Source organism: Nomascus leucogenys, chromosome 8, assembly GCF_006542625.1.
Source record: "Nomascus leucogenys isolate Asia chromosome 8, Asia_NLE_v1, whole genome shotgun sequence".
Taxonomy (NCBI): Eukaryota; Metazoa; Chordata; class Mammalia; order Primates; family Hylobatidae; genus Nomascus; species Nomascus leucogenys.
The window spans coordinates 100,608,547-100,635,076 of NC_044388.1; the positions used below are offsets into that span (position 1 = coordinate 100,608,547).

Genomic DNA, 26,530 nt, shown 5'->3' on the forward strand with positions numbered 1-26,530 from the left:
TGGAAACTAATTGCAAAATTTATTCCAGGGCTGCGGGGGCTGGGGTGATCCTTAAGGGCACTTCTCGTTTCAGGGCTGTGGGTCTCCGGCCTTGGCAGGGGCACATGTTTCAGGGGGCAGAGCCGGGGGACTGAGACAGGGTGGCGGGAGGCAGGAGGCAGGAGGCAGGACGCAGGGGTGCCCAGTCTCCTCCAAACAGGCAGGCTCAGCACAAGCTGCAACAGTAACATGAAAGCAGGACGGACAGCAGCCACCCAGCCGGGGACAGGAGGCAGCTGAGGCCTCTCCCTGGTGCTCCGCAGAGTGTCTTTCATGACCTAGGACAGGGGGTCAGGGAGCTGAGGGCCAGCTTCATGGGTTTGCAGCAAGGGACCCAACGGGTTGGAGCCACAGAGGGGATCAACAGCGCTATCCCTGATCTACAGGCCCGTGCCCCCTCCCAAGTTCACTTGCATTCCCACCCACAGAGACTTGAAGCCCCCGACAGGCGTTCTGCTGTTCACCTAGTGGGTGTGCCCTAGTGGGCGGGCAACAGCGCTTCTCTGGATTGGGGCTGGGGCTCAGAAGTAATGACCCAGTACCACCCCAAGGGTACTTGGGAGGCGAGGGTCCGGGGAGAAACCATCGGCTGTACTTAGTGGTGATCCCCAAGCCCCAGCTTCAGTCCTCAAATCTGTCCCCTTCCCTCCATCACGCACACCTTCCAAGGAGCGTCTAGAAGCTTAAAAACAAAGAGGGGGGAGAAAAACCTCTCGACTACAACCTTGCAGATAAATACCAGCCTGGGAGGGCCACCTCCGGGTGGGGCTAGGATGTCGATTGTACCAAACATTCTCCTTGGGTGGGAGAGGGAATCAGTGATGCCTGGAGCAAAGTTTTTTCCCGGATGATGTATCAATGCCCCCTCTTGCAGAGGTCAGGTGGGGTAGATGGGCTAGGGAGAAGGTCTTTTTGTCCTAACCAGTCTCCTAGTGTCCTCTAGGGCCCAATAGCCCCTCTCAATTTAGCGAACTCGGTTATCCTTAGTTTACAAAACAGAGGATCTCCCTCCTGGTCTCTATGGGGGGAACACTGGAGACCCTCTCTCCTCCCCGAGTTGATACCTGCTCAACTTCTCCCTGTCTCTGTTTCCAGGAGAGGAGGAAGGGATGACCTCTGATCCAAGGGACGTCGAGGCCCACCAGGGAATCCCAAACCTCCTCCCCGGACCTGCAGGCTTCAGACTCCAGGAGAGAGAGCTGGGAGCAGGGCGGAGGCGGGGCGGGTGGTTAACAGCCACCTCCTTGGGGCACTCCAAGTTGCAGGCAAGTGCCAGTGGCCACCCCACCTCCGCCAGGCCCTGCCCAGCCTCACCCACCTTCCCAAACACACAGTGTCAGAACTCAGGGGCAGCGGCCTCTGGGACGGGGCTGGAGCTCCTTGGTGGGCATCAGAAAATGAATCATGCAGAGCCAGCGGTGTGGCTGCGGCCCCACCCCGGCCCCGCCCCCAGTCCCACCCCCAGTCCCGGCCCCGCCCCCGGCCCAGGCTCAAGTCTGCTTGGCTTGCAGCATTTCAATGAGCAGGTTGTTGCGGGGCATCTCGTTGCCCAGGTGCTTGTGGTACAGGTACTCCTTGGCCTGCATGCTCAGGGCCCGCACCTCCACCAGGCACAGCAGCAGCTGTTGGAACTTGTCCCCGCAGTGCGGGTAGTGGCACAGGGTGTAGTCGAGCAGGGCGGCGTTGGCCTTCTCCTGAGCGTCTTTCACCAGGATGTGGTTATTCAGGAATTTCAAATCTGCAAAGGGAGGCTCTTGGTCACCATCGCGTCACCATCCATGCCCATCAGGGCTGGGCCAACACCGTCACCAGCATCATCAATACCACCTTCCCTATGACCACCAAAGACATGGGCATTGCTGCCATCAACCATGCAACATGGTCTCCCCGTTGGCACCGTGTCGCCATCACCATTGTTGTCACCCTGGTTGACAAACACCACCATTGTCACCAATACCCACATGCCTGTGTTTTTCATAAACGTGGCCACCGCCACCATCAACCACCCAACCACAGTCACCTGTCACCATCATCACTGCCATCATCATCACCACAGTGGTCACAATGAGCAAGAATCGTGAAGCCCGTCACCAGCCTCCCTCGGGGAGGATCCCTGGGCAGTTATTGAACCTCTCGTTTCCCCATCTGTAAAATGGGCGTGATGACAGTGCCAACTTCACAACACTGTCCTGAGAATTTAGGGAGCTGCTGTGTGGAAAGTGCTCTGAAGAACAGTGTCTGGCACGTGAGAAGCTCGGTGAGTTGGGTTAGCTGGCACCACAATAATGCCATCACAATGGGAGCTGCTCTCACCGTCGTCATGGCCAACCATTGCTGCCATAACCAACACCATCCCCCTGGCACGATCAAAGCCATCTTGTCTCTATCATCACTGATGCCTCATCTCCATGACCATTGCCATCCACATCCCCACTCTGCCACCATCACCACTGTCACCCCATCAGCACCATGCCCACAGAGGCGCACTGTGGGTGGGAGTATCCCATCTCATGCTGCAATGCAGGAGGACTAGTGGCCCCGTTCTAGAGGACAGCTGGCATGTTCTTTTAGTGTCCCATATGACCAACAGAGAGGCTCCAGTACCCCCAGAAAGGACTCTCATGGGGCCATGGGGGAACATACACATTCACTGCAGGAGGGCAGATGCGCTGACATCCTGACTAACCTATCGCAAGCTGAAAATATCATAAATCAGAAGGCATTTACTACGCCTGACCTGCTGCACATCACAGCCTGGCCTACCTTAAATGTGCTCAGACCACATTACCCTACAGTTGGCAAAATCACCTGATGCAAGCCTATTTTACAATAAAGCGTTGACCATCTCATGAGGTTTACTGAACACCATGCTGAAAACGCAAAACAGAAGGGTTACATGGGTACTCCACGCGCGCTTTCTGCCGAATGCATGTTTTTCAACTTCTGCACCACCGTAAAGTCAAAAAATCCTAAGCCAAAGCTCATGAGTCAGGGGCCATCTCTGCTCATGGTGGCAAGGAGGTGGCCTGGATGGCCAAGTGGTGGCCGCACCCCAAGGAGTTGTGTGCAGTAGGCAGAAGTCAGGGAGCCACACAACGCAGGGCAAAACCTGGGGCTGAATGGAAAACAAAAATCACAGAAGGGAGGTCAGGATGAGATCGATAAGGCTCAGCCATGTACATAAACTAGAAATGCTTGTTGGCCGGGCACAGTGGCTCACACCTGTCATCCTAGTAGTTTGGGAGGCCAAGGTAGGTGGATCACTTGAGGTCGGGAGTTCGAGACCAGCCTGGCCAACATGGTGAAACCTCATCTCTACTAAAAATACAAAAAAAATTACCGAGGCATGGTGGTGCGCGCCTGTAATCCCAGCTACTTGGGAGGCTGAGGCTGGTGAATCAGGTGAACCCGGGAGGTGGTGGTTGCTGTGAGCCAAGATGGCACCACTGCACTCCAGCCTGGGCAACAGAGCAAGACTCTGTCTCTAAATAAATAAATAAAGCTTGTACACAAAGCAGACGTGCTTTGTGGGAAGACAGGGGCAAACAGGACGACCCGCATTAAACATCAAGGAAGGGCTCCCTTTGGGGAGGGGTGGAGGGGGTTTGGCTCTGCGTGCACCAGTGATTGAACAGAGGAGTGCAACTGATGTGTCCCCCACGCCTGAGGTGCAGTGAAGAGACAGAAAGTAAAATGTCTTTGGAGTGAGACAGATTGTGGGTTCGAATCCCAGCTGCTGCTGAGGTGCAATGCTCCCTGCCCCCGCCCTGACTTGACCAGCCTTCCTCCTCCCTGGAGGGGGAGAGCCGGGGTCAGTTTCTTGCCGCCCAAGTTCCTGTCACAGCTTGCAGGCCTCTTTCAGCTCCTGGGCGCATTTCTAGCAGGTGCTTAGCCTGGGGGCGCAGGGTCAGCAGGAACCCACAGAATCTATCCCCAGGCCTCAAATCCTAGCCCGGCCTTGCCTGGGATAGGGTGACCAGTGGCTCAGAAAATGGTCACCCACCCACTTCTCCTCCACCCCATCATCCCCGGCCCTGCAGCTGCGGGGGTGTCCAGAGGCAGCATGTGCAGCCCTGGCCCCCTAATCCCCCTTAACACCCGCTGCGCCAGGAGAGCGCCACGCTCCTGGCAACCCTGATCCCTGGCCGCCCCCAGCGCGCCTGCTGAGGCCTGTGTTGTCCAAAGTGGGATTTAGGGAAACCCGAGCTGGGCCTGGGGGTGGACGGCAGGACCTGGCCTCCATCCTCCCACCCCAGCCCGGGCTCCTCACCCTCCCTTCCAAAGCAAGCCAGGAGCACCTTCTTCCTCACTTCCCCAGGGTCACCATTAACCCTGAAGGCACCTTTATGCCAATTACATGGAAGTTCCCCCTTGTCCAGAGAGATACTCCTATATCCACCCCAACGCCTCCTGGCCCAGGAGCTCTTGTGCAGTGAATGACCTGCCCAACTGTATGGAGCAGCCCTACTCCCTAGCCTGGCCTGCCCCAAATATATTCAAAGGTCATGGTAAGTCATGTCACCTAGCTGAGCTCCTGCTGGCCCCATCCCTGTCCCATCTGCCTTCACTCCCCACTGTCCCGGGCTGAGCAAGTCTCCTGACATTCTCTTCTGACAGTTCATAATGGGGGTCCAGAGGGGGACAGGGACCAGCTCAAGGCCACACATCAGTAAAGGGTCCTGGAGGAAGCAGCTGGTTTGGGGAGGACTGGCCAGGACGCCGCAGTAGGGGCAGGGGCGGGAGCGGGCTGGGGAAGACCAGGGCCTTGGCTTTACCAGGATTTACTGTTCTCAGCAGCACTGTGCCAGGGACACTGAAGCAGGGGTGCGGGGGTGGGTGCAGAAGGAGGACAGGTTTCAGGGACGCCCCCACCCCCAGCAGTTCTATGGCTTCCCAGCTCTCAGCGGGCTGGAAACCCCTGACTGCCCCCGAGAGGTCAGCCACAGGGCCAGGGGAGGGAAGCACAGTCGCTAACGGAGCCTCAGCAGCTACAGTCCAGAAGCCCAGACCCAGTTTCCTGGGCACCCCCCAGGCACTTTGCACCCAGCTCGGTTCATCTCGGCAGACATCCAGACAGGCAGGGCAGTGCATCCCCAGGGCTCAGGGAACCAGGGCCCCCTGAAGACACACAAGGTGCCAGAGCCTGGATTCAAACCCAAGTCTATCTGACACCAAAGCCCAAGTCTGCCATGGTAGGCAAGCAGGACTGGGGCCCTCTGCCCAGGAGCTGGGTCAAGCTGGGATGCATGTTCCTGGGGGTTGGACATAACTTTATGTCCCATGCCATCCATGAGTCCTGTCCTAGAGCCCCCACTCCTGGGGTCCTAGGTTTCCCCCAGAGAGGCTACTCTGGACTCTAGACTTGACTTCCTCCTCACCTGGAGACCTTGTACAAGTCACTCCCTTTCCCCAAGCCTCCCTGGGCCCCAGTCTCTAAAGAGATCATTGTGAAGATTCCAGCGGATAACAGATGTGACGGTGCCAGCAACCCACAGAACACCACACCGTTCTTCCAGCAGACAGGAGAGCGGGGTCAAACAAACCTGGAGACGCCCCCTTCACGTGTCAGGGGTTCAGATCCCAGCTTTACAACCAGCTGGGTGACCTTGGGCAAGTCACTTCCCCTCTCTGAGCTGCAGTTTCCTGTCATCTGCACAACAGGGGCAAATTCATCTCTGCCTCAGAGGGTGGCCAGGAGCTGGCTCTCATCTGCATGCCCAGCTCTGGGCCCTGGGCGCCCGAAGGTTGGAGATGGGCATGTTGGAGAGGTGCCTGCGCCCCCCAAGCCCACTCAGCTCCCAGCACTCGCGGAGGTGGAGGTGGGAGGGAGCTGGGAGATGGCGCCCCCACCTCAGAGAGCAGCCCGCTAGCTCTGCAGAGCTGGGGGCCCCCAGGTTCTCAGAAAAGCCCCCTTTTCATGGTTTAATTGAATATTTGAATAATCCTTTCATTCCAGCGAGGCATAAAGAATGTTGTCCCAATAGCGGTAACTCAGGCAGGCGCCCCCGCGCACAATGGCCCCTCGAGTGGGGCTGCTATTCAGGCCGCCTTTTGTTGGCGCGGAGCAGTGGGTAAATTGCAAACGCTTAAGGGAATGCTGCTGCCGACGCCTCAATGGAAGTCAGGAAATCGAATGTTAGGTCAATCCATTAAGCTTCGATTAAGTCCTCGGCAGAACAATGCCAGCCGGGCCCATCTTCATAAATACCGTGATTGCCAGGAGAGAGGCACTAATTTTAATTAAACCTCCTTACCTGCCTCCGCGCCCTCCCGAGACGGCTATTTAGACACCAAATGGCACCCTTATGCGGAGGCAGGCGCGAAGGAGGCGCTGAGTGAGCCGCAGGGAGGTGGGGCAGGTGGGGGGGCACAAGCACTAACGCGGCCAGGCAGTCCGGCCCAGGGCGAAGCCGCCCCCCGAGGGGTCGCCCTGCGCGCCAGCTGGAGGTCTGCTGGCAAGTGGCGGTCCCTCTCCGGGTCCCAGTTTCCCTGGAGCCCCAGCTCTGGTGGTCTGGGTGGGATCAGGAGAGGAGACCTCCGCTCCAGACCCTGGAGTCTGCTGCAGCCCAGCCCCAGCTCTAGCCTCTGCCAGGCTGCCTGCCTGCCATCCTTTTCCCATGCTGCACTTAGAAGGGTCTTGATAAAATGCAAATTTCATCATGTTACTGCCTGCTTAAAATCCTTCCCAAGGGAAAGTTCAAGGTACCAGGCCCCGGCATTCAAGGCTTTGCACAGCTCAGCTCCTGTCCCCTCGCCAGCCTCCTCCCCACCCCTACAGCCACACAGAACTTTCAGGATTCCCCAGAACTTTGCACAAGCTATTCCTTGAGTCTGGAAAGCTATTAATGCTGCTTGTTTTTTTTTACCCAGAATGCTCCTACTCATACTGCTAGGCCCAGCTTAGAGCCCACACCCCCCGGAAGCCTTCCCTGATAGCCAGGTGGTGCTGGTTTCTCCTCTCTGACCCAACCCTGATCACACTGAACTGATGGGGTTCCTCTCCCAACCTGGAACTGGCCAGCCAAAGGCCTCTGCAGCCCCCCACATCCCTCTCTCACTGCTTGCCATCAGCTGGGGTCCTGGAATCTCCTCCTGTTCCTCCTCTGGTACCCCCAACCTCACGAGGTTCCTGGCCTGCTGGGCTCAGGGCTCACCCACCCACATCAGCCAGACCCATGTTCCTGTGCCCAAGGATGAGGCACTGTGCCAGACACAATGATGAAGATGGAGACTGTGAGCTGCTTCATTCATTCACTTCATTCTTATGCATATGCACATTAACTTAATAATGGTGATTATGATTAAAACGATTCCGACACACACTTCCCAGGGGTCAGCCAAGCGCTGGGCACTTTGGGGAATTCTCTTATTTAATCCTTGTAACAAGTTAGGGATTACTAGGAGGGTCACTCTACAGATGGGGGAAATAGAAGCTCAGAGAGGGGAGTGACTTGCCCAAGGGCACACAGCCAGAAAGAGACCAGAGACCAGATTCAGAATCCACTCCTCATCCCTATCTAGTTCCCTTTCCTAAGCACTGCGCCACCTTGCTTCTCTCACACACGCAGCAGGAGTGCGCACGCACGCACCCTTCTCCCCTCAACTCAGCCTGTTCCAGCCCAGCACTGGAGCCTCTCCCACCTCTCAGGCCTCAGCTGCTGCATCTGGAAAAAAAGGCTGATGACCAGCATGACATGTGGGCGGGGCACTTCCAGTTTTGAGCACGCCTACACTTGGACCCAAGAGAAGAGGGCTCAGCTCTGCGGTCTTCCTTAAGCCCCAGAGAAGGAGGAGTCCTGGATTCACCCCCAGCAGCCGCCAGAGCTATGCGCAGGGCTTTGGTGGGAAGAGGGGCTGGGGGCCAAGACAATGTCCCTGCCCTTCAGGGGACACCCAAGGACAGACAGAGCCCTGGCAAAGAAGCCTGCTGGCTGGTAGCCCACCCACCACCCACCCCTCCTTAGGGCCCTCCCAGTGGCCTTGTGATGGCAACCAGGTCAAGAACTCTCATCTTAACAAACCACCCGGACTCCCGTGGACACACACTCCAATTCTAGGTGCCTCCAAGCACCACCCTTCCCCACAAATTCCTCATGTTCCCAGATCTCCCGCTCCATCCCCAGTCACACACAAACTCTTCACACAGGCTAACAATTAAGAAACCACAAGCATATGAAAGTTCGTCGTTTGCACATGCCAGCACACACGCATGCACGGAAACAGAGACAGATGTTCATGTAATTCCTGCAGGCTCCATGCCCCAACCACACAGACCCCCACCACGCACGTCTGTGACTCTATCCTGTGCCAGTCTGCTGAGCCTGGCAGGCTGCAGGGAAGGGGCTGCTGTGGGCAGAGGTAGGAGGGAGCTTCCCCAGCTGCAGCCAACCGGGCCTGGGTCCCTGAGGCTCCTGTAAGGATTTCAGGCCACAGCTCCTAACTGGCTGCCCAAGATCCTACTCGCCCCCCACCCTAATGGCTGTCCCCTGCTGACCCCTGCAGAGCCCTGGCTGGTGTCCTGAGAGGTGACTTAAGGTGGCCTTGCAGATAAGCCCTCCAGTTACCAGCCTGTTCTGCCAGAGTCGGGAGACCCAGCCCACTGCACCCAGCCGCATGGCATGGAGGATGTCACCAATCCCGCCCAAGCACTGGGCTTCCCGCTTTTCGTTAATCCCCTCTGCCTCCGCGACACTCCCCACTCCCCACTCCCCACTCCTCCCTCTCTCTGGCAGGCATGCCCTTCCCAGACTGTGACTGTAATGCCAGCCACCAAGACAATATGTTAATCCTGCCCCCTCTCCAGGTGACGAAGCACTCACTCATCTCTATTCCATCCTATCTGCATCACTGCAAAATAATTCATCCCCCCAGAAAACTCCTACTCATCCTCCAAAACCCTGCTCAGATGCCCCTCTTCCAGGAAGCCTTCCAGAAAGAGCTCTCCTCCCCACCCCAGGTTCCCTGAGCCACACCCATCTGTCTGTCTCAGCCCTAACCACCCAGGCTGCAGGTCTCTTCACGATTGGCAAGGGACAGCTATGTCCTCAGCATCGCTGGGCATGGGGAGGGCATTTGTGATGGCTTTCCAGGGAGTGAAGGTGCAGACTGGAGTGGCCCAGGGAGGGTTAGGGTCATGAGGGCAACGGGAGGGAGACCCCCCAGGTGCTTGGGGAGTGAGGTGGGTGGCCGGGCTGGGCTGGGCCAGGCCTGCTCTCTGCCTCTCCTCTGCTTTCTTTTCCTCCTTAGCACTGGTCACAACCTTTCTGGCTATGCCTGCCTAATCGTGTTAGGAACCTACGTCTTACTAATTGTATTATGCTCATGATCTGTCTCCCCTAGAGAAGGTCAGTACCACAAGGGCTGGGCTTGGGGGGTTTTGCTCACAGTGGTATTCCCAGTGCCTTCTCCAGTGCAATTTCTTGGTGCCTGTTTGTAGAGTGAATGAATGGATGCACGTGTGCCTGAGCAAAGGGGTCCGGGCCCCCAGGAGCTACAGTCAGAATTGGGGCCCCCTAGATCCAGGGATTAGAGAAAACAGGGACCCCAGGATGGGAGCCTGGAATAAAAATCCTAAAGTCACATGGGCCACCAGAGGGGGAGCAGCCCCCAGTTAAGAGCCAGGCCCTGGCCGGGGGCCCTCAGACCTTTGTTCACTGAATGAGTAAGGGAGGGGTCCTTTCTCCCCTGAGGCTCCTTCGTGGCCACTCTGGCCACAGCAGGGCTACCTCTCCAGCCTCACCCACCCTCCCACTCGCCCGCCTCTGGCTGTCTCTGCCTGTCTGTCACTGGAGCTGCACTCACCCAGGCTGAAGAGGATGATGAACTTGAGGCAGACAAACTCCTGCCGGTCCAGCTGCAGCGCAAGCAGCTGCAGCACCAGCTCCTGCGCCCGCAACACCAGGCTGTGCAGCAGCGAGCCGGCCTGGGCGGCCACCGTGGTCAGCTCCACCTGGGGGCAGAGGGCACGGGGTGGGGGACAGTCAGAGGACGTTGGTCCAAGCAGGGGGCTCTCTGATGGGGGATGCAGGGCTGAGGGCATGGATTGGAGGTGCAGGTCAGATGGGCTGGGGTCAGGAGGGCCCAGCCTTGGTGCCGAGCCAGGCACGGGTGACGTCTGCACAGCCCCGGGGACCCTGCGGGGCCAACCCTTCCGAGCTCTCCTCAACCCGCTAAGCTGAGGCACCCATGTTCTGCCCGCGTCCACCCCTCCTTCACACACAAACCAGGCCCAGCAGCACCAGCAGCTCAGGGGGCCCCTCTACATGCTGGGAGGGGAGGGGTCAGGGGAGGGCAGGCCTGTGCGGGGACACGCAGACGCATCCACATGGCTTCCCAGAGCCCCCATGTTCACACCTACACGCTGGATCACAGCTCAGCTCAGAGTCACCACACACACACACACACACACACACACACAGGAGCACAGTCATGGGGTCGCCCACTCCATGAAGTGAAGGCACACACATGTGCACACGGCCACACCCGCCCTTGCACGCTCACACTCACAGCAACACATACACCCATGTATGTGATCACATTTACGGGTTGATGGGAAGACAGTGACACCCACACACTGATGTGTGTGGAGATTTTGCACAATAAAATACAGGCAGGCGCACACACACACACACACACAAACAGGCATTCCCACAGCCACAGAGCCTCAGCCGGCCTGCCGACACTCACACTTCATGCAGACTGCAGGCACCTGCACTCACGGGGAGCCCCAAAGACACCCCCTTGGGACCAGTGCTGCCCGTCCCGTCCTCCTGCCCCCGATGGCCTGTGACACCGAGGCCAGAGCTGGAGATGAGGAGCAGGGGCCTGGGGGGGCTGGAGCTGGGAGCAGAGTCTGTCTCCCCCACCCCACAGCACTCACCGACCCCACGGCCCCTCCTGTGTCCCCACCTGAGAGTTACGCTCCTGCCAGCAGGCTGGACCCTGGCCATCAACCCCCTTCTCTGCCTCCCTCCCTCCCTCTCTTTCCCTACAGCCCATCTCTCCAAGTGAGTCCTCCTCCCTGGCTGTGTCCCCGTGTCCCCACCCTGGCCCCCCACCTCCCATGCTGGCCCCTCCGCCTGCCTCCTCTGATACCACCTGGCCGTGTCCCTCCTCCTCCTAAAGCTCTCTGGGGACCCTGCTGCACCTGGACTTTCTACCCCCAGATCCTCATTCCCTGCTCTAACGGGGCCCAGATTCTGACTCTGAGCTCTCTGGAGCCCTTTGCCCATTCATTCATTCATTCATTCAAGATTTAGGGCCTGCAAGGTTTTGCCCGCTAACCCAGCCCTAGCAACCCTCCAGCCTCCCTCATCTGTCACCTCATGCCACCCCCACACTGTCACCAGCAGGGCCCAGGGGCTCCACACTCCCACCCTCTCTGAGCCTGCGGTGGAGGTGGGGACTGCCCCCCTCATCCCTCATTCCCCAGCCAACGCCAGTGTATTATTTCCAGACCCAGGGCCACCATCACCTCCTCCTCCATGAGCCTCCCCTGACCATGCCCCCACCCCCGAGCTGCTCCCCAAGAGCAGGTCTCCCAGGGGCCGGCGCCTCTCAAGCCTGGGTCAGGGCTGCTCACAGAGGGGTTGGGCCAGTGGGTGTCCCATGAACGTGGGGAAAGGGCTGATAATTAGGGTGCCCAGAGCCAGCCCCGAGAGGCCTGGGTCCTCCTCTCTGGGGCCCTGAATCCTGGAAGTGCACAGCGAGGCCAGGGCGGGGCCCAGGGGCGCGGCCGAGGGGCTGGTCACCTCCTGCCCGGTGACCAGCAGGATGCTGCCCTCCTTGCCGTGCTGGACCTGGCGGTAGATGTGGTCGAACACCAGCAGCTCGCTCCAGCAGTTCTGCAGCAGCGTCATCTGGTCGGCCACCTGGAAGGAAGAGGCACGCAGGGGGCCGGGCTCCAGCCAGGGTCCAGGGAGCTTCCTCCAGCCCTTCTCCTCCCACTGAGACCCAGCCAGGTGTGCGGCCTGGGCAAGCTAACCTCGCTGTGCCCATCTACCCGGATGTCTACGCTATCAAAGTGCAACAGCGGTCTGGCCAGTTAACAAAGGGGTGTTTGGGGGTTGAACGGGCCAGGCTTCAGGCCCCAGCTCTGTCTTTTGTATGACTTTACGTAAGTCCTGGTAACCTTTCTGTGCCTCAGTTTTCTCATCTGTAAAGTGGGCAAAGTACTGAGCGGACAGTCCCGTACATGTTAGGTACGCCGTACATGTTCGTGACTAATGTCCATGGAGGTGCTCTGCAAAGGACTCCTACCAAGGCATGGCAAGATTATTATTAATTTTAACATTGTCCCCATTTAAAAGCCTGTGGTCGGTCACACCTCTGGCAGCCCCAACTGCTCAAACAGGAGCCATGAGGAAGAAGCCAATGCTTCCCCCTGGGCCTACGCAGAGCTCTTAGGCTCAGGAGGGGGACGGAGGTCCCACCTGGCCTGCGGTCAGGCCCAGGGCATGAGCAGGCGGGCGGCAGTGGCCTGGCCCATGAAGCAGAAACGAACAGCAACAAGGGGCTGATTCTGAATGCCCAGGCTGCGGCCAGAGACACTCGGTGCAGGGGCAGGGCCAGCCCGTTTGTAGTGTCCTTTGACTCTGCAGGACTCAGAAGCAGAGCCAGGGATCCCCTGGCCCCAATCCCTATTTTTCAGCTGAGGAATCTGCCACCCAGAAAGGGCAAGAGACTCTCCTGGGATCACACAGAGGCAGGGCCAGGCCAGGGCCACGGCTGGCATTCCCGGTCCACAATCTCCACTGTGACAAAACGAGCCCTTCTGGGTATTCGGAAGCACACTGGGCACTGCAGATGGGCCTGGGCAGACACAGCCCCATCCCTCTCAGCCCGTGCCACTCATCAGCTGGCCACCATCGACCCAACAGACACTTCCGGCGCACCTTCCTGGGCCGTGCCCTGTGGCGAATGCAAACCATGACAGCCGACAGTCATTCCACTGCAGCCCTACAGCCCTGCGAGGTTCGTACAGTCGCCACCAGCATGACAGAGAGAAGAAATTGAACAGAGGCCACACAGCTCTGTCTAGTTCCAGATCTGCGCTCTTAACCACTAGGTGTGGAAGAGGACCTGTCACTCACCCTCCTTGCCATCCAGGAGTTCCTGGTCTCTCACAGGCTCCTTGCCTCCTCTACAGATCCCCTACCTGATCCCTCTCCTTCCTCGAGGCCCTCCCCACCCTCTGGATGCAGAATCTGCAACATCTCATGGCATCAGTTAAATGCCTCTGTCTTCGCCAATACCTGTGAGGTCTGGGGAGGCAGAACTGGTGTTCAGCTCTTCTCTGGGCCCCAGAGCAGGGGTCAGAGTGGCTGATGACCGGCAAGGTGCTCCCCAAGACAAGCACAGAGAGCAGAGGGGCCACTCCCCACCTGGGGCCAGAGACTCAGAGACACCACTCCCCACCGGGGGCCAGGGGCTCAGAGGGGCCACTCCCCACCTAGGGGCGGCCCCCAGTCAGAGGGGAACTGGGCCAAGCCTAATGAACAGCTCTGTCTCATAGGAGATAGAAGCACCCCCATCTCTGTTCCCCTTCTCCCCTGGGGCGTCCCTGGGGCCTGTGTCCTCAGGCAGACAGAAGGGGAGAAAAGGAGAGGGAAAAGTCAGGAACTGCACACAGACAGGCCTCCGGGCCCACATGGTGGAAAAGAGGGAGGTCTGTGTCCATTCCTTCCATCCACACCTCACCTCTGGGTCCAGAGCTCCCTCCAGCTCCCAGCAAAGCTTTCTTCCCAGAGCCCCTACCATCAGCTGTGGGCCCCCAGGCTCAGCCCTGACTGGGAGGGTCCAGGAGAGACTGAGGCCTGGGCAGGGGCTGACTCGGCCATCTCTCGGTATCTCTCCTCGGAAGTGCCAGCCCCCACGGAGCCGCGGTTTCCAGGAGGGAGCCAAAGCTCAGAGAGCACCTATTACCAGGCACGGCGCCCAGTGCGGCACAGGACATCTCACCCCTGCCCTGCCGACATTCTGCCCACATTACAGATAGGAAACAGAGGCTTGCTGGAGGTAATGCTCAGGCTTCAGGCAGCTGGGCTCTGCCCAGAGGTTCCTACCGGCCAGACTTCTGGGGACCTGGGAACCTCCTGAGACCTGGGTAGGAGGGGCCTGCCCAGGGGTCACACTGGCAGCAAGAAAAACTCAGGCCCACCGTAGGCACCCAGGTGGTGGTGCAGGGCCAGGCTTGTCCCCCCGCCCCTCGCAGGCCCACAGGAGCAGACACCCTCGCACCCAGAACGAAGGCACAAGGGGGTGGGGAGGTGGCGGAGGAGCGATAAGGGGTAGAATGAGGAGATAAGGCTTCAGGCCAAAAGCAGATGGGTCACGGTGACCCGGCTGGCCCAGCCCTGGGAGCAGGCTCTGTACCCAGACCTTAGACCCTGGATGGGGCAGCCCTGCCCGGTGAGGCTGATAGGGGTGCCAGGGGCAGAGAGCCGCAATATGGTCGCTGAGGCTTTGGTGCCCCGTGCCCTGCATTCGAGTCCCCATCCAGCCATGCATTCTCCACCCTAATTTCCTGTTCCGTGAAGCAGGAAATATAATTTCTCTCTTTTTTGGTTAAAACGTAAGAACACACATTGGGATGTGTGGGAATCGGTGGACCTGCTGTTGGTTCTTCTGTGGATGCTGCCCGGCCGGGATCCCACCTGCTCCTTGGCCAAGCAGGTCTTGTACTCACTGCTTTCCTTGGGTGGACAGATGGATGCATAAAAACACCAAACTCCAAAACACTCCCCACACAGATGACAACGCACGTGTGTGCGCGCGCGTGCACACACACACACACACACACAACCTCTTTTTATTTAAAAGAAAACCACAGGGCCATAGCTGCCAGCCCCTCTGCATGAGAAAGCAGGTGGCTAAGACGTTCCTTTAACCAGAAAGGGTTGGTTTTCACTTTCCGAAGTTTTCTCCCTAAGCTAAAGGCTCCTCTACCCTCAGGCCTCCTTGCCGCCCTGGGAACAATGACATTTGCAGCCCCAGCCCTGGGGTCTCCTACCAGCCTGGCCTGTCTGCTGGGCCCATCAGCCATCCACCCCTCCCGCCGGACCGCCACAAATCCTCCTGGAGCTTTGACGCTCTGCAGGCTGCCTCGGAGACCCGGTATTTATGGGTGCCAAGCTGACCTCCCTCCCAGCAGGGCCCCTCTGGAGCCCCCTGGGGTCTGATCGGTCTGGCTGTGAAGGCCGGTGGGCTGTGTAATTCTCTGGTGGCTGACACACCACGGGCTGGCTGCCGCACTCTGCTGGCCGAGTGGTCAGTGAGGTGTCATTTGTCAGCCCAGGACTGACAGTTACTGCCGCTTAAATGAAACCGTCTATCTGGGCAGTTAAATCTGCTGTCAGGGCCTCGGAGCTGGATGTTGAGGGTGAACGGATGTCAAGATGGGTCACTGGGCACTCGTGGCCCCCGCCGTCCCCCTGGGTCCTCCCTTGCATCTTCCCAGCCTGTCCTTCGCAGTAAGTGACCAGAGAGGCTGACTGCCTGGGCCCTGGGCACTGCTGCCCACCAAGCAGCAGGTACAGGTGAGTTTCTGCCACCTTGCAGGGAAAAAGTTGCTTTATAAGCGCAGGACAAAGTGGCCCTCAGACGGTCCCAGAACAATCGTGTGCTCAGAGGAGCTTGGGTCCAATGCGTCTCTCCCTGCTGCCTCCCCGCCAAGGCCTGCATAAGCCTGCAGGCGTCGATTAAACAGTGTGGCTAAGGGGAAGAGAGGAAGGGCGCTGCGACCCCACTTCCTAAACTGCCCGTGCTCAGTTCCCCTGTCCTGGCTCACTGACCCTTTACAACAACCCAATGGGGTGGACATTATTTCAACTCCTCCCATTTTCAAGACGAGGAAACTGAGGCCCGAGGAGTGAAGTCACTTGCCCAAAATCATGCAGCATGTAAGCGACAGAGCTGGAACTTGACAACAGACCTCTCTGATTCTAGTCTTTGATATTCACTTCTGTGCTACTATCGAATCTAACATGCTGGGATTGGTGTGAGATGGAAAAATGGAGACGGAGGGACCCCCATCCCAGCTGGGAAAGCAGATGGGGGAGGAAGACCCCAAGAGGGCATTTGGAGCCCAGCATCGGACACAGCTGGTCCCCTGGCACCCCTGAGAGCTCAGCTGAGACTCCAGGACTCCTCCCGAGCAGCAAGATGTCATCAGCATCAGAGGGCTGAGTGGGCCTCTGCTCAGAGCCCAAGCTCTGTCAGGGGAGCCCCTCCCCGACCCAGAACCTGGAGCCCCAGCCAGCCCTGGCAGGCCATCCATCACCCACTGCCCAAGGACCCACTCCCAGTCCAGGCTCTGCTCTGGCCCTGCCAACCTCTCCAGCCCTGCGTCACAGGCCCATCGGAACTCCCGGAACATGATGCCTCTTCACATTTTGGGACCTTCTCCTCTGCTGTGCCCACTGCCTGGAATTCCCTGAACCTTCTCTACTTTCTAGAAAGGCACAGAATTGTTCTCTGACTTCCTTAGTTAGAGCTGTTTGCTCTCCCCCCGAGGTCCCCTCTGCCCCTTCGATGGCTCTCAGAGCCCTGGGCACCTCGCACTAGCATTATCTAAGTGCATGTCTGACTTCTCCTCCAGGCTGGCAGCTTCCTGGGTCCAGATGATTTTAATGTCCCCAGTGTCCAGCCCAAGGGCTGCTCCACTCTCAGAGCCAGAGAGCCCCCTCTTCTGTCTGCTAAGATGTGTCCTGTCTGGAGGTGGGGAAATGAATGATCAGCCAGAAGAGACGCCAGAGTCACACACACCCCTCCCACTTTTCTGTCTCCTCACCTCTGGACTTTGCAAAGAGACACCAGCCCAGGGTCCACTGGGCCAGTGGAAAAGAACTTCCACATGGCTGACGAGAGGCGCTCTAAGGCTGGGCTGGTACTTATCTGCAAGGCCCCTTTACAGAAGCTGGTGACCACTGCTCATAATCCCGGGCTCAATTCAAAGACTTTGGGAAGGGGAAGCAGGAAGGTTTGGACCACGGAGAAGCCAGAAGCAGGAAAAAACACTCAGCAAAGCTGGGACAAAAGCCCTTCCCATCCTGCGTGAAAATCCCCGGGAGACTAGGAAGGCGGCCAGAGGAAGTGCCCTGCCCCTCAATCCAGGGGTCTGGAAGGCCGGGAATGCCCTGCTCCTCCTCCCCTCTGCACAGGGGGTGCATGGGAAGTCTGGAGGGAAGCTAGCAACCAACCCAAGGTACTTGGGGTCCTCATCCCCACCAGGGCCTCCAGCCATGAGCAGAAGGCAGGTAGGAGTGTTCAAGACCCTGCCTTTTGCCTCATCCATTAGGTCGGACCAGAGAGGCGGGCAGTGGTGAGAAGGGGCTGGGGTGAGAAACCCACCCCATGACAGAGACATGGTACATCCCCAGGCCTCAGCCATGACAGGCCGTCCACAGTGGAAGCAGTAGCCACCACCATCAATCCTTGACTCCCAGATGGCCCAGGCCCCAGTCCCACGATGCCCCTAGGGCTTGGAGCACCCACCCCCACCTACCAGCCAGGGCAGGCAGTGCCCCCAGCCCATCCGGCCTCATGCCCCTGGAGGAAGCCCAGGCCTGAGTGGCGTCAGCACTGACAATGCTGCTCAAGGCTGCAGTGGCCCCAGCAGGGGGGGCAATGGGCCCTGCTGTTTACACCCAGCCCCAGAACAGCCAGGGGGGCAGCCTGGGAAAGCTAAACACCAATAGCCCTGGGTGAAAGAGTGCCTGAACCCAGGCCAGGGAGGGGCAGGCCTTGGTCAGCTGGAGGGGCCTCTGGGGAGGTCTCAGAGAGCCAGGGCACTGGAGGGGCAGTTCTGGGGCCTCAGGCTCTTCAAGCCACTAGGCAGGAAGACTGGGAAGTTCTTTCCTATGTCTCAGTTTCTCCTGCTGCTTTCCTGATTACTGTAGCTTCAGGTACCTCAACCCAGGGGGAAAGAAGGCCATGCCATAGAGGAAGGCTGCCTCGCCCGGGAAGATCAGTGACAGACCCTGGAATCCCCCACCTGCCTACCTGTCTAGCTTCCTGAACACCCACACACACACACACACACACGACCATCCAGCTTACACAAGGTTTGCAGAGGCGGGAGGATCTTTCACCTCAGCTGGGAAGGAGAGCGGCCCACAAATGCCCCAAACTCTAAAACACTAAGAGCCCCCATCTGTGTGTGACACTGGAGGCTGGCAAGGATTGGCAGCCTCCCTGAATGGGAGGACAGGATGGGCCGGACCCCCTTCCCAACACTGGGCTGAAGCCTGGGGAGGCAAGACAGTCTCCCAAGGACTCAGCTAGTCCTTTGAGGGAGCCCAGGGTCTCAGAGAACGAGGGAAATGCGTACTGAGAGAGCCCCAGAACAGGGAGCCCCAGAGACTGAAGGGGTTGCAGAGACACCAAGAAGCAGAGAGACAACATGCAAGGGAGAGAGACAGTAGGAAGAGACAGGGGCAGAGATCAAAGCAGCAGTGGTTGCGAGAGGCTCAAGGAGGAGAGAAGGAGAGGGAGGAAGCGGGGACCCAGGAGGCTGTGATGGAGTGGAAATGCTCCTTAATGTCCCCAGGGTGGCCTCCAGGTCCCCAGGTACTGCCTGAAGCCAGTAGGCAGGATGGCCCTATCCAAAGGACAGTCGGGCTAAGGCTTGGGCAGCTGGGAGGACCATGATGCAGGGCCGGCCAAGCGGGAAGAGAGACTCACCTCTAGCTCCTTGAAGACCATGCACCTGCGTGCCCAATCCACGATGGAGATGAAGGTCTGGTCGGCCATTCTGCACAGGAGGCCGAAGGCTGCCGGCTGGTCGGGGCGGCTTTTGGTGGGCTCCTGCAGGCAGCCCAAGATGCGGGCCCGTACCTGGTCCTCATCCGGCTCCAGCTGCAGCAGCTGCAGGATAAGCTCAGGCACGTTGGGCCCTCCAGAGAAGGGCTCTGGGTAGCCGTACGGCAGCCCAGGCTGTGGGGGGCTGGCGTAAGGCTCCGGGTACTCAGACTTGATGGCACGGCCAGGAAAGGCAGGGTAGAGGTAGCCAGCCAGTGGCCCGTGGGCACCGGGCACGGCCATGGGCAGTGCTGGGGCCCCAAAGTCGCCCAGTGGCCCAGCAGGTGGACCGGCGGCCAGGCCCTTGGGCTCAGGCGCATGCAGGCTGGGAGGCAGCACATAGTCCGGTGCGGGAGGGGGCGGTGGGGGCACCCCCATGGGGGGCCCTGTCTCCAGCTTGAAGCCATTGGCCCGAATCTGTGCCTTCTTCTGCTGTTTCAGGGCCCGGTCCCGCTTGTACATCGGCCCAAACTTGTTCCGGCCACCCCTCATACGGTCAGCGCGCACGGCTGTGGGCAGGGGCAGAGGGTCAGACTCACCCTTTCTAAGCCCCCTTCCATGCTGCCCCGCCACAGATCCTTTCCAAACAAATCTGACCGCTCTCTCCCCTGCTCAACAGCCTTTCATGGCTCCCACTGACCACAGGGGAAGTCAGTCTCCTTTGCCTGGCATTCAAGGCCCTGCTCAGTTTTTCAGGCAATCCCTGCTAAGACCCCTCTCCTTCCACTCCACCTAACTCACCTCCACTCCTCTGTTTGACACATCTCCTTCCTCCTCCACCCTGCCTTTCATTTTCCTTCTGACTCAAACTTTTTTTTTTCTCTTTTGCTTGCTGAACACCCAGCCTCAATGTCACTACTTCCAGGAAGCACTCCTGGATATATCCAAACGGACTCTACTCTCCTTGCCCCAGGTGCCCTGTCCTTGCCCACCCTTAGCATGCTGAGTGGATTATGCCATGTGCTCCTGCAGGCTAAGCTCTGGGCTCAGGTGCCCAGCGCAAGGCCTGGCAGGAAGATGGTGACCAGAAGGGGACCCTAGTCAGCCTTGTTCACCGCTGGCCCCAGGGTCCAGCTGTTTTTGACTGACTGCCTGACTGTTGAGCTCCTGCTTCAAAATGACTCAAGTATCCTTCACTGGCTGTGAATGTGAAGCCAAGTTTAGAGCTGGTCAAGGCTCTATGCTGCGGGAGGGGACCTCTCTTGCTGACTAGAAGCTCCTCCACCTGGCCAGACCCAATAGGTGCATCTCTGCAGCTGGAGTGTGCCCCCCGCCCCTGCTCAGACAGGGCCCCACCCTGGGATCTGGGCGAGGGGAAAGAGCAGGAGAGAGGGGGTGGTGCTCAGCAGGGATGATGGCTGGGGGGCCGCCTGGCCAATCTTCCTGCCCCCTGGGGTGAGCAGCGCTGTGCCATTCGCAGGCTGCACGGGAGCTTCTGCTGCCCACAACAGCCAGCTATCTGGCCCCTTGGGACCTGGTGCTAGGGGCATGGGCTCTGGGGACAGGACAGGATGTCCCCCTCCCATCCAGGAGTCCTTTCTCCAGGTGGCAGGGCATGTGGTCCGTCACTCTCAGAGCCACCTGGGGCTCTGTACACTGTTCCAAGACCTTAATCAACCACTGCCTGTTCAGCACACAGTCCAGTGACGGGCCACCTCCAGAAGCTCAAATCTTTCCTGCCAAAACTTACCCCCTCCTCTCTGGGCTGAGAGCTGGGGTTGAGGGTAGGGAGGCAAAGAGGGGCCTGGGTTCCTTAGGGGCAATTCAATTGTCCCCCACTGCCCGGCCCCCTCAGGGCCTGGCTAAGAACATGACGGGAAGGAATCTCACTGGCTGAACGAATAAACCAGAGTCCTTCAGATGGACGGACAGACAAGCAGATGGGCAGCTGAATGTGCGGGGGCTGGGCAGTGGTGGTGGGCAGATCCTAATGGAAAGCGTGATCGGCCTGACAGCTAACCTGCAGCAATGAATGCCCAGGCACCTTCAGCTTTCCTACACCGATCCCCACACTCACTCACTGGAGGAAGGCACTGCTGTTAAGCCCATTTTTCTTTTCTTTCTTTCTCTTTGTGCCTTTCCTTTTCTTTCTTTTTTATTTTTATGTACTTATATTTTGAGACAGGGTTTCCTTCTCGCCCAGGCTGGAGTGCAGTGGTGTGATCATAGCTCACTGCAGCCTCGACTTTCCAGGCTCAAGTGATCCCCCCGCCTCAGCCTCCTGAGAGCTAGGACTGCAGGCACATGCCACCACGCCCAGCTACTTTTTTATATTTTATAGGTTTCTCCATGTTGCCCAGGCTGGTCTTAAACTTCTGGGCTCAAGTGATCCTCTTGCCTCAGCCTCCCAAATGCTGGAATTACAGGCATGAGCCGCTCCATCCCGCCAAGCCCATGTTTCAGATGGGGAATCTGCAGTTTAGAGAGGTTAAGGATTTTGCCCAACGTCACCCAGCCTGACTGACAGTGCCGGCACTGGGACTTGGCCTCTGCCGGCTGGGGTTGGGTATTTTGAGGGGGATGGGGACCTCCTCACAGAGGGAGGAGCTCTGCCGACCCTGTGCTGGGGCCCTGGCAGGGGCTGGGGCAAGAGTCATCACCATAGGGTTCACTTTTGGATACTTCTCAGCCCAACCCAGGCTGGCCTTGCCAGTGTCCCTTCCCCGCCCGAGGCCCACCCAGCACCAGCGCCCTGTTCCCTTGCAGCGACTGGGCCCTAATGTCGCACGAGGGGCCTTCGCGAAGGCCAATGGTGCTATCCCCTCAGCCCCTCTCCCACCCCCACCCCCTACCCCCTCAGGCTGTCGGGGGTCAGGGGTCGAGGCCCGCGCGGCGCGCACCTTCCAGGCGCATCCCCACCGTCAGGCACTTCTGGAAGCGGCAGAAGGGACAGCGCTTGCGCTGCGTCTTGTCGATCTTGCAGCTCTGGCTCTCGGTGCACGTGTAGTGCTTGTTGTTCTGCACCGTGCGCTTGAAGAAGCCCTGCGGGAGCTGAGAGTCAGCGGGGCCCCGCCGCGCCCGTCTGCCTCACCCCTGCCGCGCGCTCGCCGCTCACCTTGCAGCTCTCACACGTGAGCAGTCCGTAGTGGTAGCCGGACACCTTGTCCCCGCACACGGGACACAGCTCGTCCAGGTCCTCGTCGTAGGAATAGTCCATGCCCGCGGCGTCCGCCTGCGGAGCGACAGCAGGTCAGGGCGGGCCGGCGGAGACCGGCAGCCTGGGGTCCCCGCGGCCGCTGCCCCAGCCGCTGTCGCCGGCCCGTCGCGTAATCCCCTCGCTGTGCCCAGGCGCCGCCGCCGGCACCCACCGAGCGCCCCGCGCAGCGTGCCAGGGTGGGCCCGGTGCAGTCCCCGCGCCCGGCCTTCCCCCGCCAGGCCCCGCGCTCCCGCCCCGCCCGGGGGACTCCTCCAGCGCGGACCCCGTCGCGCTCGATCTGGGTCCCTCGGATTCGATGCGCTTCGATTGGGATTCGTTTGTCTGAGAACAAAACCCCGATTCTGAGAAAAGGAGATGGGCTCAGCCGCGGGGAAGACGCCAGGGGACCCAGGAGCGCTGGGGCGCCCGGCCCGGGTGTTCTGGGAACCCGACAGAGACGAAGGAGGCACAGACAGAGTCCGGGGGAGACAGAGATGGGAAGAAACCCTGGAGAGAGACAACGACCGACGCCGCGGGGCGCAGACACGAGGTCAGTCCGAGAGTGCCAGAGACACAGACACAGAGACGCCCAGCTAGAGAGAACCCGGCGGGGGCGAGACACAGGGAGGGATGTAGAGAGACAGGGAGACAGAGAGAGAGAGAGAGAGAGAGAGAGAAACGAGGGGTGGGGGATTGGATCAGAAACTCGGAGAGACAGCGGAGGTCCGAAGAGAAAACCCAAGAGAGACTGACGCAGAGCCAGAGACACAACGATAGACGAGAGACAGAGACGCCGAGACGAGAGGCCAGGAGAGACGAGGCCGGGGAGCTACAGAAACACGGAGAGAAAACCTGGAGGCGGAGGCGCCCAGCCCGAGGGTCGGGGACAGGGGACGCGCGGAAACCCGCGGGGCAGGAGCCCAAGCGCCAAGGCGAGGCCCCGCGGGGTCGGACGCGGACGGGGGCCCGGGCCGCAGGAGGCGGAAAACGACGGCGCCGGGACCGGGAGCCCGAAAACGCAGAGCCGCCGGGGCCCCCTCGCCGGGGGAGACAAAGCCGCGGCAGCGACGGCAACGGGAGGCGCAGCCCGAGCCGCCGCTGCCACCGGTACGTCGGGCGGGGAGACCTCGGGCGGGGGTCGGCGGGCTCCGGGAAGCCGAGCCAGAGGCGAGGGAGCGACCTCGGGCGGAGAGGCGAAGTCCCAAGGAGGGAAGCGCGAGGAGCCAGGGCCCGGGACGCGAGAGGGGGCGCGACGGCGGCTGCGGCGGGTCCGGCGCCCACCTGGTCGCTCCTGCGAGCAGCACCCCGCGTCCCGCCCGCGCGGAGCCCCCACCTCTCGGCCGCGCCGCCGCCGCCGGCGAGGAGCCGCACCCGGTCGCAGCGCCGCCCGCCCGCGATGACGGCCGCTCGGGCCGGGGGCGGGGAGGCGGGGGCTCGGGGCTGGCGGCGCGGGGGCCTCGGCTCCCCCCTCCCGCCTCCCCGCCCCCCCGCCTGCCTCCCCGTTTCCCCCCCACCGCCGCCGGGGCCGCTCCGAGGCGCACCTGGGACCCGGGCCCCTCCACTGCCACCGCGCCCTGCGCCAACCCGCCGCGCCAGGGCCAGGGGCCGGCCCCTCTATATCGGCGCGTGCGGTATCCGGGGGCGGAGGCCCGGTCGTGTCCTCCCCGCCAGCCCGGCCCGCGCCGGCACCCTCTCCGCAGTCCGGCTCGAGTATTCGCCCTCATCCTCCCGGCCCCCCAGCCGCAGCCCGGCTCCCCGGACCCCAAGCGCGGCCAGAGAGCTGCGGAGCCCGAGTGCCCCGCGATCTGGGCAGGTATAGGGCTCTGGGGGCCTTGGGTCACCCGCCTGCAGTGGGAGGAGGCAGCTCCTGTCTGTGAACCCAGCTGGGTCGTGGCGAATGCCACGCGGGTGGCTGGTCGCACTGCAGCGTGGAAGTGGGTAAGGGCAAGTGGCGACCGTGGCCGAGGCTCGGATTCATGGGTGGAAGCCAGATTCTCCCATGGGCCCCACCATGTCTCCTCACTTGAGCCTGCAGCAGCTTTCTCCCCGTCTCGGGTCTTCAGTTGCTGCATCTGTGAAGTGGGTAGATGACCGCTCTTCCTCGATAAGGGTGGGTCGTGAGGATGAACCCAAGCAGTAGGGGCAAAGCACGCGCGTGGCCTGGCGGAAGCGCTCAGTGGCGCCCCGCTGGGGAGATCTGGGGCGAACTCCTTCTGCTCGCCAGCCTCAGTTCGCTGAGCTGGAAATTGGAATCGTGGAAATCCCATTTTACGAATGTCCGAGGCCTAGGGAGGACCCGAAGACTCTACGGGTGCAGGAGCTGGGAGAGGAGCCCGGAGGCAGGGCCCCGCTGCTCCCCTCAGAGCTCTCACGGGGGGTGGGGCGAGGAAGAAAGCGCTGGGCGGCCCTGGGGACAAAGGGGTTCCCGGGCCTACGGGCCGAGCAGTTGCTCTGGGCTAGGGACCATCCGCGGGGCCACTGTTTTTCAGTTGGAGAAACTGACCCGAAAGGAAGGGGCCTGCTCGCATCCCGCCTCCGCCCCCGCTGGCACCTGGGGTCGGAGAGAGTTTGGGGACCACGAGGCCAAAAAACTGCGATCTTCAAGCAGGAAAATAACGCAATTTTGCATTGACAGCGGCGCAACCCACCAAAAGGCTCCATCTGGGCTCCCGCCCGCCTGGAGGCCTCGGGCTTCGGTCGGAGCTGGGCCTGGGGCCTGCAAGCTGTGGCCGGAGACCCCCGCGCAGACCGCACTCAGCTGGCTCACCCCACAGAAGGAGCAGAACCCGCAGACTAGCTGTGCAAGCTCGGGCAAGTCACTTCGCCTCTCTGAAATGAGAGCCTCAGTTTCTCCTAGCATAAAGTGGAAAATGTTGTTGGCTTTACAGATGGGGTACTGCGGTTTCCATGCAAGAATCTTGGATGAGGAGGGAGGAAAGAGCCAGAGACCCTGTTAATCGTACCCCTGCACCCCCAAACCCCTGAGAAACAAGAGCATCTGCCAGAGCTGGAGGTGGGGGTCACTGCTGCCTCTGAACAGCTCCCCACCACAGTGGAGCCCTCAGACAGTGACTGCAGGAGCGAAGGGGGTTGGTGGATGATGGGCTGGGGTGCCCCAGTCGGCTGTTCTAAGGTAGAGCCCACCCGAGGTCTCCTGGAAGCCTAGAGCTGGACACACAGGCCCCAGCCGCCCAGGTTGGGTGGGGGCTGGGCTCAGGCCCTTCTCCCTCTATCTCCAACCCCCTCTCCCCCAGGGTTTCTACTCTCACCGGCTGGAAGCCCATGGCTCCTCCGCACTCCAGGCTCTGAGGCACCCACCCCCACAGGTTCCAGGTTCCAGCCCACCGCCTGGGGAGTTCCAGCCCCTCATCCACCCACCCAGGGAGGCAAACCTAGACCTGGCCCGGCCGCAGAACCCAGGCTGACAGATGGACGCCGGAGACAGACACATGGATACACAGCAAGACTCAGAGAAAGCCACAGAAGACAACACAGAAACTCAGGCGGGGGACAGAGCCCCAAGACAGGCCCAGAGCCCTCCGGACACACTCACAGACCTCTAGGCTCAGACCCGCACAGCCTGGTGGATGCCTGGCCAGCGACAGCGGGACACCAGCGGACCTCCATGGGGCTTGTGGTCACAGGCCTGGCTCCTCCCATCGGCAGCCCAGGGAAGAAGAGGGGGTAGCATGGTGGGAGGGTGAGTCTGGGAGACCCCTGGCACCTTCCGTGCCCAGAGCAGGGGACACCAGTCACTAAACGGAGCAGGCAGTGGCCGGCCCAGGCTGCAGGGAGGCACTGCAGAGGGAGGCTGGCCATTAGAGGCCTGGGCCAAGGCCCTCACTTACGGAGCGGAAGCAGCGCTCTCACGCCGAATGAGGGTGGCAGTGGGCACCAGGGGTCCAGGGGGAGGCTCCGGCAGCCCAGGTGGGACGGTGGCGACTGTGGGTGCGCAGAAACCCCCTCACACCACGGCGGGCGGCAGCCGGACGGCAGGCTGGCCCTGTCCGTCCGTCCTCCTCCTCCTCCCCGCCCTGGTGGGGGGGGCCACCGGAGGCCCAATTGGTCTCTGCCCCCACGTGACTCTGCAGGCCTCTCGCCTTCTTTGTTGGTGTTTCTCTTCATTTACGTCTATTTTTTTCTTCTTCTCCTAAAAGAAAAAAAATACCCCTATCTATCTGGGGGCCGAGGGTGGGGGCGGAGGCCAAGGCACTGCGGAGGCCTTGGCCAGCTGGCTGTTCCAGGCCTGCTGTGGGAGCCCAGAGGCAGGGACCCCACAGAGGCGGGTAGGCAGCCCCGCTTGTTAGAGACTGGGTGGGAGTGGGGCTTGATTTATGGGCTGCTCCCCCACCCGCCCTGCCGCCTGCTCCTCTCTCCTTGTGAATGGCTACTTCCCTGGGGCCTGGCTTGGCATGGTCTGGCCCGGCCCGGACATTGGAGTAGAGTCAGGACAGGCCGGTGCAGAGGCAAGGCCATGGCGACTTGACCAGGCGGCCTGCTGCTTCCACCTGTCTTTTTACTCTTCCATCAGGTGGAAGAAGAGGGGAGCTGGAAGGC

At 60.4% G+C, this 26,530-nt stretch overlaps 1 protein-coding gene across 2 annotated transcripts; it reads right to left on the reverse strand.

Annotated features, from left to right (window-relative positions):
• NR5A1 (nuclear receptor subfamily 5 group A member 1) lies at window positions 1-26,100 on the reverse strand. Of its 2 annotated transcripts, none has more exons than XM_003264119.4 (7): window positions 25,822-26,100; window positions 21,893-22,009; window positions 21,678-21,819; window positions 18,721-19,346; window positions 11,790-11,909; window positions 9,841-9,988; window positions 1-1,777 (listed from the first exon to the last, which is right to left on the reverse strand). In XM_003264119.4, the coding sequence occupies exons 2-7, from the start codon at window positions 21,992-21,994 to the stop codon at window positions 1,530-1,532; spliced, it is 1,386 nt and encodes a 461-aa protein (XP_003264167.1). In that variant the 5' UTR covers window positions 21,995-22,009; window positions 25,822-26,100; the 3' UTR covers window positions 1-1,529. The 2 variants fall into 2 exon arrangements, with proteins under 2 accessions (XP_003264167.1, XP_030672335.1); XM_030816475.1 differs by lacking the exon at window positions 25,822-26,100 and adding an exon at window positions 23,255-23,340.
• Between the last annotated feature and the right edge of the window lie 430 nt (window positions 26,101-26,530).